This window comes from Arachis stenosperma, chromosome 5 (assembly GCF_014773155.1).
Source record: "Arachis stenosperma cultivar V10309 chromosome 5, arast.V10309.gnm1.PFL2, whole genome shotgun sequence".
In the NCBI taxonomy this organism is placed as follows: domain Eukaryota; kingdom Viridiplantae; phylum Streptophyta; class Magnoliopsida; order Fabales; family Fabaceae; genus Arachis; species Arachis stenosperma.
The window spans coordinates 141,787,482-141,800,977 of record NC_080381.1 but is presented as its reverse complement, the minus strand read 5'-3'; the positions used below and the strand labels follow the sequence as shown (position 1 = coordinate 141,800,977).

At 28.6% G+C, this 13,496-nt stretch overlaps 1 protein-coding gene across 1 annotated transcript; it reads left to right on the top strand.

Moving 5' to 3' along the window:
- Nucleotides 1–11,919: 11,919 nt before the first annotated feature.
- On the top strand, nt 11,920–13,095 carry LOC130981608 (putative F-box protein At5g55150). Its single transcript, XM_057905184.1, has one exon. The coding sequence runs from the start codon at nt 11,920–11,922 to the stop codon at nt 13,093–13,095; it is 1,176 nt and encodes a 391-aa protein (XP_057761167.1).
- The last annotated feature ends 401 nt before the right edge of the window (nt 13,096–13,496 follow it).

The following is a 13,496-nucleotide window of genomic DNA, read 5'->3' as shown; positions in this document are numbered from 1 at the left end:
AACCTTAAAAAACCCTCTAAAACCCTAGAAAAACCGTAGAGAATACTACAAAACCCCTAAAAACCCTCGAAAACCCTAGAAAATCTTAGAAAAACTTAGAAAACCCTATAAAACCCTTAGAAAATTCCTAAAAAACACTAGAAAATCCTAGAAAAACACTCGAAAACTATAGAAAACCTTAAAAAATCCTCTAAAACCCTAGAAAACCCTAAAGAATACTAGAAAACCCCTAAAAACCTTCGAAAACCCTAGAGAAACCCTAGAAAATCCTAGAAAAACTTAGAAAATCCTATAAAACCCTTACAAATCCCTAAAAAATCGTAGAAAATCTAAAAAAATCCTAGAAAACCCAAGAAAACTCTAGAAAACCCAAGAAAATCCTAGAAAAACTACATAAAACCATAGAAAACCCTAGAAGATTATAGAAAAACCCTCGAAAACCATAGAAAACCCTAAAAAACTCTCGAAAACCCTAGAAAACCTTAAGAAAATCTTAGAAAACCATAGAAATCCCTAGAAAACTCAAGAAAACCCTAGAAAATTCCTAGAAAATCCTAGAAAACTCTAGAAAACCCTAGAAAAACCTAGAAAACTCTTGAAAACCCTAGAAAACTCCTAGAAAAACCTAAAAAACCCTCAAAGATCCCTAGAAAATCTTAGAAAACTCAAGAAAATCCTAGAAAACCCTTGAAAATCTTAGAAAATCCTAGAAAACTTTAGAAAAACCCTAAAAATCCCTAGAAAACCATTAGAAATCCCTAGAAAACCGTAGAAAACTCAAAAAAACCCTAGAAAACCCAAGAAAACACTAGAAAATCCTAGAAAAACCATAGAAAACACTAGAAAACCTTAGAAAATTATAGAAAAACCCTGGAAAACTATACAAAACCATAAAAAACTCTCGAAAACCCTAGAAAATCATAGAAATCCCTAGAAAACTCTAGAAATCCCTAGAAAATCCCTAGAAAATCCTAGAAAACCATAGAAAACCCCAAAAAACTCCTGAAAATCCCTAGAAAAATCTAGAAAACCCTTAAACCCTAAACCCTAAACCCTAAACCCTAAACCCTAAACCCTAAACCCTAAACCCTAAACCCTAAACCCTAAACCCCAGACCCTAAACCCCAGACCCTAAACCCTAAACCCTAAACCCTAAACCCCAGACCCTAAACCCTAAACCATAAACCCTAAACCCTAAACCCTAAATCCTAAACCCTAAACCCTAAAACCCTAAAACCCTAAAACCCTAAAACCCAGACCCCAGACCCCAGACCCCAGACCCCAGACCCCAAACCCCAAACCCCAAACCCCAAACCCCAAACCATAAATGCCAAACCATAAACCCTAAACCCTAAACCCTAAACCCCCAAACCCTAAAACCCCAAACCCCAAAACCCCTAACCCCTAAACCCCTAAACCCCTAAACCCCAAAACCCCTAACCCCCTAAACCCCCAAACCCCAAACCCCAAACCCCAAACCCCAAACCCCAAACCCCAAACCCCAAACCCTAAACCCCAAACAACAACTATCTTTCTATTCACCTGACTAAGATCTGCAAGATAACCACAGCTTGCTCAATCTAACAATCCTCGTGGGATCCACCCTCACTCACCTGAGGTATTACTTGGACGACCCGGTGCACTTGCCGGTTCAGTTGTGTGAGTTCTAATTTTGTGCACCAGTTAGTCATATGGTTGTGAAGAGAAAGAAGAGAGGATCATTTTCATCGGATTAGAATTTTGATTTGAGTGTTAGTTCAGAAGAAATCAAGCTTTGAAGACCAAGAACCAAGAACTTTTCTCTCTTTTTTTTCTCTCTTATTTTTGGCCATTCAAGGTGGAAATGAGCATCTTGGAGTGTCTTTGGGGTGAGAAAAAATGTGCTTAATAATGATTGGCTAGTTAGGGAGGTGGTTGAAAAATATCTCAAGTATATAATTACTAAAATTAGATGTATTAGAGCACACTCTTAACAATACATCTAGAGATTAATATCTGAGCTACTAGTATATATGACACTAGTAACATGATTAATATGAGAATAGAAGGTATGTGATGTAGTATTAGCATTGCTAAAGTCATCAGAGAGTGCTAGTATTAACCTGGTTAAACCGATCTGCTGTTTTTAACTAAAACAGATCAAATAATATTATTATTCAAGGATCTCTAATATTAATATATAATAATATTATATTACTATTTCTCTTCTTTCATGAATCGAGTTTAGCTCGTCAAACTGAGACTAACTACGGAAACCAGAGTCTAAAACTCCTAACCAATACGGCTCTAAAACTAGGTTCTTTGCGATTGTGTCGTCAAGCTTATCTCAAAAGAGGTTCTTACTTAGTGATGACATGATGATGATGAATATCGAGGTGCTTGATAATAAAACAGAGGTGCTTCCTTTACTAATCCTCTGGATAACTCCGTATCTATAGAAAAGGTCTCGTGTACACGAAAACTATGTTGTTACATTCTACTTTCCTAAAAAAAAATTTTGCCCTCAAAATTTTAGCCACGTGCAAGAATCCATCTTCAAGAGATCTATTTCTTTTAAACCATCCCACCAAAGAGATTATTCTGTTCCTTATAGCATCCAAATCTCACATAGCCATAGCCATGGAGATCATAACAGCTATGAAGATAGGTTTGCCTCACATCGATTCGTCATTCGGAGCTTGATGAAACTATGCCTATTCGTAGTCATTGAGGTCTTATCCGCACCAAACAATCAACATTAAGGTGATTAGTCTTAATATCTCAAGTTAAGCACGAACATGTCCAAAATGAGAGCTCATAGACATTCAGGCCAAATGTATCTTAAAGATACCCTAACAACATGAGACAGAAAAGTAGAGTATGCAATAAAGCATAGTCAATCCACTCCCCAGGCTCTACTGGAAACAAACTGCTCTGATACCGAATTGTAACGATCCAATTTTCAGTATGTTTAGATCATACCAGAAACTAGGTGCTACCAACTTGTCTTTCTAATTATTATCTATTATTTATTATATTAGCTTGAGTCATTGTTAAAAGCGTAGTTATTTTGTGAGGTACTTTTTTTTTGAAAATGTTTGTATTGATATACAAAATCATTCATAATCATTTCACACATAATAACAAATACAACAGTTATAAACAACCACACTTATATACATCTCAAGTAGTTAACAACATTCAGTTATCCGGCCTTTATTAGAGTATAGATCTTAGTTAGAACACTCTAGATATAGCTAGATAATAACTATATACATATATACATACAACATCCCAGGCCCTAACTTGTTCAAGAAGTCCCTAAGCTGGCGCCCAAGCTAGCCTAGACTCTATACTCACCTAAATCCCTCTAAACTACAAAGCGAGGGAAAGTATATTCTAGGTCTTCAAACCTCAAGTCAGGTGGGACATCATCAAAAGGCAGAACATCATCTACTACTCCTCTCCACGATCATACATTGTCATAGGACGTCTCACTCGTACTCCATCAAGTAGCCATATAACAGGAACCTCGTACAAAGGATTTAGGTTTAAGTTCGTATTCAAACAGGGTGCAGACGTCGGCTAGTCTCATAGTATTTGCATATAAACAGAGAACGGAGTTTGCCCTAGACTCAGAAGACTACTTAGAGCAGAATTCCCTTTGCAGAATGATCACTGATGCGTAAGCATCTTCTCTCTATTTTCTTATTATTTTGGATATGAATTTATTGAGTTTTGTTGATTTTTTAGTGTTTGAAGCCTATTTGGATGCTACTTTGAGGCACATTGTGGTTTTATTTATTTCAGGAAAATTCTGGACAAGTTTGGCAGAGTTCGTGCAGAAGAAAAAGGGAGAAATTCGTTGCTGCCAAGTTGGCACTAAACGCCACTACTGGGCGTTTGGTGCCAGATGCCTCGTATCGGGTGCAAGCTCTCTGCTAAGCTGGCACTAAACCCCACTGCTGGCATTTAGCACAAAAAACGTCATAATTCGTGCCTAGAATCAAAAGCAGTCAGCGCTAAACGCCGAGCCTGGCGTTTAGTGCCAGGAAGACAGAAACCTCTCTGCCCCAGGGGCACTAAATGCTAAAACTGGCGTTTAGCGGCAATAGCGCGGATTTGGATCATAAAGAAGGGCTTCATGGTTGAGGATTTGATTAATAAGTATTTGATTTTACTTTCTTATCATTATTATTATTATTTCAAAACACAATATTTTAGGTTTAGAATTTATTATTCTATTTTATTTTCAAATCAAATTTGGTTAGATATAAAAGGAAAAAGATTTAGCCTTTGGGCGACTCTCTCTCGACTTCATTCCATATTTTACACATTTTGGAACGCTAGTTTTTCTCTGAGTCATGAGAAACTAAACCTCCCCTGTTAAGGTTAGGAGCTCTGTTTATTCTATGGATTAATACTATTGCCATTCTATTTAAATTAATGTATTGATTTAGATTCAAGAATTTCCTTTCGTTCTTCATCTTAGGAATTATGGTATATTGGAAGATAACCCTTTTTCTACTTGACTTCTTGTTAAATCTTGGAAAAGTAATTTGCTTGGACAAAAGCTTGAAAGTAATTCCTCCTGAACACTAATTGCTTAGACTTAACGGGATACGTGACATATAATCCTCTTATAATTGGTTAATTAGGGTTTTTATGGCTAATAAACTAGAATCGGACTTGAATCTCTAATCGAAATTAAGTGACCAAGGAATTGGCGGTTAACTAGGTTAGAGGAGACTAAATTACTAAGGAATTACGGTTTAGTCAATTACAGTTTGTGGTGCACGAAATTGTAAATCACACTTTTCACAACTCGTACAACTAACCAGCAAGTGCACTGGGTCGTCCAAGTAATACCTTACGTGAGTAAGGGTCGATCCCACGGAGATTGTCAGCTTAAAGCAAGCTATGGTTATTTTGTAGATCTTAGTCAGGAGATTAATGAATAAGATGATTTTGTTATGAAAAATAAATAACATGAAAAAAAAGGTACTTGTGACTCAGTAATGAGGAACTGGTTGAGGTTTTGGAGATGCTCTGTCTTCTAAATCTCTGCTTTCCTACTGCCTTCTTCTTCATGCACGCAAGGCTCCTTCCATGGCAAGCTGTATGTTGGTGGATCACCGTTGTCAATGGCTACCATCTGTCCTCTCAGTGAAAATGGTCCAAATGCGCTGTCACCGCACGGCTAATCATCTGTCGGTTTTCACTCATGTTGGAAAAGGATCCATTGATCCTTTTGCGTCTGTCACTACGCCCAGCACTCGTGAGTTTGAAGCTCGTCACAGTCATCCCATCCCAGATCCTACTCGGAATACCACAGATAAGGTTTAGACTTTTCAGATCTCAGGAATAGCCGCCAATAATTCTAGCCTATACCACGAAGACTCTGATCTCACAGATTCGAATGCTCTGTTGTCAGGAGATGCACTCAAACACGTGAATCAGGAATCAAAGAGATACACACTCAATCTAAGGTAGAACGGAAGTGGTTGTCAGGCACACGTTCATTGGTTGAGAATGGTGATGAGTGTCACGGATCATCACATTCATCATGGTTAAGTACGAGCGAGTATCTTAGAACAGAAACAAGCGTGATTGAATAGAAAACAGAAGTAATGGCATTAATCCATCGAGACACAGCAGAGCTCCTCACCCCCAATCATGGAGTTTAGAGACTCATGCCGTAGAAGATACAAAATTCAGATGTAAAATGTCCTCCGGTACATAGTAAGTCTCTAAAAGTGGTTTTTATACTAAACTAGTGACCTAGGGTTACAGAAAATGAGTAAACTAAGATAGATGGTGCAGAAATCCACGTTCGGGGCCCACTTGGTGTGTGCTTGGGCTGAGCCTTGAGCTTTACACGTGTAGAGGCTTCTCTTGGAGTTAAACGCCAGGTTGCAGCCTGTTTGTGGCGTTTAGCTCTGGTTTGTAACCTGTTTCTGGCGTTTAACTTCAGAATATGGCAGGAAGTTGGCGTTTAAACGCCAGTTTGCATCGTCAAAACTCGGGTAAAGTATGGACTATTTTATATTCTGGAAAGCCTTGGATGTTTTGAAATTCTTTATTTTTCTACTTCTTGGTAAAAAAAAATCTTTTCTGTTTCAAAATTTGAAAATATAAAGTTTTCATCTTTTTCTTTTTGTCTTCCTAATATTGCTGGACTTTATTTTATTTTTTTATTTTAAATAAAAAATTAAATTTTTAAATTTAAAAATTAAAAAAATTGATAAATTTTGTTTTTGAAATCCAAAATTTTTTTTCAAAAATATATTTTTTTATTCACCGAATAACGCTATTTTTTCTCAAATATAGAATAAACTAATTTAAAAAATTTAAACTTTTTAAATTTTTTTATTATTGGGTATTGTTGAAATTCTTTATTTTTCTACTTCTTGGTAAAAGAATAATTTTTTTAGTTTCAAAATTTAAAAATAAAAAATTTTTATGTTTTTTTTGTCTACCTAATATTATTGGATTTTATTTTATTTTTTTATTTTAAATAAAAAATTATATTTTTTAATTTAAAAATTCAAAAAATGATAAATTTTGTCTTTTGAAACCCTAAATTTTCTTCAAGAATATTTTTTTTATTTTTTTATTCATTAGATAATGTTATTTTTTCACAAATATCGAATAAATTAATTTAAAAAATGTAAACTTCTTAAATTTTTTTTATTATTGGATATTTTTGAAATTCTTTATTTTTCTACTTCTTGGTAAAAAAATAATCTTTTCTGTTTCAAAATTTAAAAATATAAAGTTTTCATCTTTTTCTTTTTGTCTTCCTAATATTGCTGGACTTTATTTTATTTTTTTATTTTAAATAAAAAATTAAATTTTTAAATTTAAAAATTAAAAAATTGATAAATTATGTCTTTTGAAATCCAAAATTTTTTTTCAAAAATATATTTTTTTATTCCCCGAATAACGCTATTTTTTCACAAATATAGAATAAACTAATTTTAAAAATTTAAACTTTTTCAATTTTTTTATTATTGGGTATTGTTGAAATTTTTTATTTTTCTTCTTCTTGGTAAAAGAATAATTTTTTTGTTTCAAAATTTAAAAATAAAAGGTTTTTATTTTTTTTGTCTACCTAATATTACTGGACTTTATTTTATTTTTCTATTTTAAATAAAAAATTAGATTTTTTAATTTAAAAATTCAAAAAAATGATAAATTTTGTCTTTTGAAATCCTAAATTTTTTTCAAGAATATTTTTTTTTATTCATCAGATAATGCTATTTTTTTCACAAATATCGAATAAATTAATTTAAAAAATTTAAACTTCTTAAATTTTTTTATTATTGGATATTTTTGAAATTCTATATTTTTTTACTTTTTGGTAAAAAAATAATCTTTTCTGTTTCAAAATTTAAAAATATAAAGTTTTCATCTTTTTCTTTTTGTCTTCCTAATATTGCTGGAGTTTATTTTATTTTTCTATTTTAAATAAAAAATTAAATTTTTAAATTTAAAAATTAAAATAATTGATGAATTATGTCTTGAAATCCAAAATTTTTTTTTCAAAAATATATTTTTTATTCACCAAATAACGCTATTTTTTTCACAAATATAGAACAAACTAATTTTAAAAATTTAAATTTTTTTAAATTTTTTTATTATTGGGTATTGTTGAAATTCTTTATTTTTCTACTTCTTGGTAAAAGAATAATTTTTTTAGTTTCAAAATTTAAAAATAAAAAATTTTCATGTTTTTTTTTGTCTACCTAATATTACTGGACTTTATTTTACTTTTTTATTTTAAATAAAAAATTATATTTTTTAATTTAAAAATTAAAAAAAATGATAAATTTTCTCTTTTGAAATCCTAAATTTTCTTCAAGAATATATTTTTATTTTTTTATTTATCGGATAATGCTATTTTTCACAGATATCGAATAAATTAATTTAAAAAATTTAAACTTCTTAGATTATATTAACATATCAATAATAATATTTTAAATAAAAAGGTACAAAAAATATTTATTTAAAAAAATAATTTTTTAATAAATTAAAATCTTTCAAGTACGAACAAAATTAATATTATAAGTTTTTTTAACAAAATAAAATTAAAATAGTAATTTAAATACAAAATATTAAAATAAATAAATTCAAATATATAGAATAAAATCTTGAAACAAATTCAAATAAATAAACTTATATTGAAGTTAATATTAAAATTCATAGATTTCATTTTACTCATCTATTATGTGTAAGTGTTTATATTTAAAAAATAATAATTGATTATCCATCATCGATTTCTTTTAGCAAATTCATGAATCGAGTCACAAGAGCCCTCTTAACTGAGACATGTATTTTTTTAAAAAGTTTTTTAAAAAATTTAATTATGAGAAAATAACTTAAAATTAAAGAGTAACAACTTAAAAAAATAATAATAATTTATAATTTAAAAGAGTAATCTGTAAATAACTTAAAATTTAAAAAATAATAAACTAAGCAAATAACTTAAAATTTAAAAAATAACCACCTAAGCAAAATAACTTAAAATTTAAAAAATATCCATCTAAGCAAAACAACTTAAAGAAATAACTTAAGTTTAAAAAATAACAATCTCTTTTAAGGATAACGTTTTGTTTCTGTTTTCAAATTTAAGCTCTTATTATTTTGTTTTCGAACTTGTTTCTTAATTCTTACTATTACTTGCTTTTTGTTGTTTTGTTATTACTTTTAAATTGTTGATTTCAGTATTAAACAACCGTCTTAATTTTAAAATAATTTATAAATAACTTTGTTTAAATTAGTTCAATAATATTAAGATTTAAATATCTAACTACCTTGTTAATAAATTCAAAAACTAAATCTTTATTGATATTAATATCTAACAATCTAACCAAATAATTTATTAATTTTTTTAAAATTAGTTTAATAATATTAAGATTTAAATATCTAACTACCTTGCTAATAAACTCAAAAAATAAATCCTTATTATTATCTAACAATCTAACCAAATAATCTATTAATTTATAAATAAAATTACAAAAATTTTTAATAACGATATTTAAGAAAATAATCTCGAAACCCAACATATGAGCGTCACGTCAGCAAAAAGTCTCCCCATTTGTATTCAGTCTAGAGAAAAGATTATTTTAAATTTTAAAAGTAACAACTTAAGCAAATAATAAATTATAATTTATAAATAATATTTTTAAAAATTTTAGTGATGACACCTAAGCAAATTATTAGTTCAACAATATTAAAAATTAAATACCCAACAACCTAAGAAAGTGTATTTAAAAATTCAAAAGGTAACAACCTAAGTAAATAAAATATGTTATAATTTATAAATAAAATTTTAAAAGTTTCTAGTGTCGACATTTAAGCAAATAAATTCCTAAACTCAATGTATGAGCACCACGTCAGCATAAGAGGAGCTCCCTATTTGTATTGCTATTGCTATAAAGATAAAAATAAAGATAAAGATACGCTTATGAAATGTGTAATATAATATAAAAATATATATTTTTTAAAATAAGAAAATATTTGATTTATTTTATTTATTTAAAAAATCTGTTAAGCATTATATCGAGAGAATTGACATAATACTCCAAATTACTTTTCTAAATATTTTTTGTCAAAAAGTTTAGTTATAAATATATTTTAATCATAAAATATTTTATTTTACTAGATAAATGAGTTCTAATGTCAAAACTGTAGTAAAAAACTTTTAACAAATAATAAAAAGTTTAATCTCACAGTTAATAAATTTAACTAATAGTTAATTTTTTTTTGTTTCTTTAAATAATGAAATTGAAAAGGAATAGCTTATAATTAAAAAGAGAGAAAAAGATGAAAGTACCTCTATTGTTGTATAGAGACAATCTAAAAAATAATAATATAAATGGAGTAAAGAGAAAATTTATAAATGTGACAAATAAAAAAAATAAATTTAAAAATTGAAACGGTTAAGAAATCACTTAATTAGGAATTAGTATTAGAATTTCAAATTTCAAATTTTTAAATAGAATTTTCTAATTAGCTAATACAAATTTTAAATTTTTAAATAAAATTTTCTAATCAAACGTTCGTTGTCCATTAGGAATATAGAAATTTGTTAATTTAAAAATAATTTTTTTTAGTTTCATCATAAATAGTATTAATTTAAAAAGATTCATAATAAAATAAGTTAAATAATAATTTGAAAAGGTGAAAATATAAAAAATTTTAGATTTATAAAAATAAATATATGATTACCCATCATCAATCTCTAATTCAATAATAGTGTACTTGATAGATTTACCATTTTTTTCAAGAGTTCTCTCACTCCTAATTCCAGCAAGATATCCTACAATATCTAAAATGATTTAAAATAAAAAAATTGTTATCAATAAGTTTGTTAATAACAAAACACAGCCGAAATTATCAATAAAATAAATAAATTTTTATAAATAAATTATACTTTTTCTAAAACAATAAACTTACCAACTAAGTAGGTGTAATCGTACCGAGGTGTGTATTTTTCTTCCCTAGAATTGATAAACAAAAATCAAAGAACAATTAGACGAGGATAAACAAACAAATTTAAAATATAAATAATATAAATTTAAAATAAAATAAAAAAATATTAGTAGAAAACTCACGTCTTCATCGAACAAAACCATCTCAATTGAGCATGACAATGAAGAATTTTCGTAACTTGGTAGTGTCCATAACCGTATCACTCGTATACGTACACACAAACTATCGATTGTAGGTTTGATTTCTGCGATTTTGTGAATACCAGCCATTGGAATAAGTAGAGAAATTTTAGATTTTGGATGTATATAAAGAAAGAGTTTGATGTACTTTGAATTGTGGTGCTACACATATCTCATAACTTATACTTTTATAGTTGAGTCATAACTAAAATTTTTTAAATTTGATTGACTTTAATTTAAATTTAAATTAAATTTGTAGATAAAGTAAATAAATATATTAATAATTTTTAAAATTCTAAATTAACGTAAATATATTTAAATTTAGATATGTAGCTGCAATTTTTGAAAAAAATCTACAAAAATTTAAAAAATAGTGCTAAAAAGAATCAACAAATTTTTAAAAAAGTGTTAAAATTTTAAAAATAATAACCTAAGTAAAACAATTTAAAATTTTAAAAATAACAACCTAAATAAAATAATTTAAAAATTATAAAATAACAACCTAAGTATAACAATCCAAATAAATAATTTAAAATTTGAAAATAACAACCTAAGCAAACAATAATTTATAATTTATAAATATATATCTAAAAATTTATAGTGACGACACCTAAGCAAATAAACTCTTATACTCAACGTATAAGCGCCACGTCAGCATATGAGCTCCCCATTTGTATTACTATAAAGATAAAGATAAAGATAAAGATTATAAATAGATAATATGATAGGTGAAATTTTGTAAAAGATTTTGATTTAAATTAGTTTTTACACGATATATATTGTTTTTTTTTTCCGGTAATTGATAAAACAAAGTTAGGAAAAAGCTAATATTCTATGAGACATTTTATATATATACTTTTTGTAACAAAATATTAAACTTTAGATATTATATTATTATATTATTAACATTTAATTAGTAAAGATAATATATTTAAAAACTTGTTTACTTTGCCATGAATGAATGAATTAAAATTAAACTCAAATAATGATAACTTTAAAAGATTTCATCTATCTTTTAATAACAAATTTCGAACTTTGATCTTTATGTCACATTGATTTTGAAATATTATATTTTTATCTTATCTTTTAATCACGCAACAGAAACCTACCTTAATTTACAATATCATATTATTGTTATAAAAGCAACAATGCTTTGAAACTGACTAAACCTTCTTACTTTTATCTATCTATATAAGAAATTTTTTGGGTGTACTTATTGCGAGTCTAGCCAATTGACATAGCTTGAGGCTGACATACACGTATCATGGGAGAGGTAGTTGATCAATGGGCAAACATTCATCAAGATATGTTGGACGAATTCGCAAAGCGGTTCCATTTATATGATGACTATCTTCAACTTCGATTGGTATGTAAGCAGTGGAACTTCAAACTTCCGAAGATCCTCAATGGCAACAAAGCTCCATGGCTGCTGTTACCTATTGGCGGCGGTGCTGCTACTAACGAAGCTTTCAAAGTTGATACTCACAAAGAAATTCTTGAAGAGAAGGGGATTTACCATCTCACACTTCCCGAATTACAATACCAACTTATCCGTGGTTCTTGTTATGGATGGTTAATAATTGTATCCATGTACGAAGGCACCATAAGAATGTTGAATCCATTGACAAAAGTTTTCTTGGATCTTCCTCCAATCTCAAATCTGCCGGATGTAATTTATAACGAAGATCAATGTAGTTTTTACTTTCGTGGACACTACATGATCACCGAGAAAACCATCTTTGCAAATAAATTTCTAATTTGGAAGGTTATTATAAATTCAGCTCCCGATGACATTAATTTTATGGCGGTGGCTTTATATGGATCTTCTAGATTGGCCTTTTACAAGCCAAGTAATAAGAGATGGCTGAAATTACCAACAAGGGCTCTTCCATATTTTCAAGATGTCATATTTTTTCAACGGTGGATATTTGCAATAGAATATGATGGGCAGCTATACAGATTTGATACAATGACAAAAGCAGGTCCCATGGTAACAATTTTTAAACCCTCAACTCCCTTTCATACTGTTACTACAAAAGAGATTAATCAAAAATATCTGATTGTGACTGCTGATAGAAGTTTATTGATGGTGGTAAGACATCTTATTAATTTGATTTGTGAGGAAGAGGAACGTTCCTACAAGACTACCAAATTCGATATTTATGAATTGAAGGAAAATTCAAATGCATGGTCAAGGATTAGTAGTTTGGGAAATTATATACTGGTAATTGGATTTAATGCTTCTGTTCAAATGTTCGCTGGCAATCTTTTAAATTCCAAAGGAAATCAAATCTACTTTACAGATAGCTTGGTTGAAGAGCAATCGTTAGTAGAGACTTATTATCATAACATTGGCATCTTCAATTTAGAAGATGGGAGTTGCCAAGAAGTGTTATCAGATGTTAACTTTTTTTGTCCTCCTGTTTGGATACTTCCTTGATTTTGTTTTTCTTTTCTGATCTTAGACTCTTAATTTTTGCTTTTACAAAGTATTGTGTTTAGATCATTTGCAGACTCTTCATCATTGAATCTTTTAATTTATTCTTTGGTTAAGGCATGTTTATGCCTTTCTTTAAAATTAAGAGTATACAAGCTTGTGTGATATACAAAGTTAACTTATGTATAATAATATATAAAATTAATACAAAGAGTTGACTATCACTTTGGTTTCTAATTTTTTTGGACTATATTTATCTTCCAACAAATTATTTTATATAGCAAATTATAAGGACAAATTAGTCATAAAATTTATTTTAAAAAATCAAATAATCTCCCACTAAAATAAAATCAGTTTTGTTATTCTTATAACCATGATAACACATCTCTGAACAAAAAACAAAT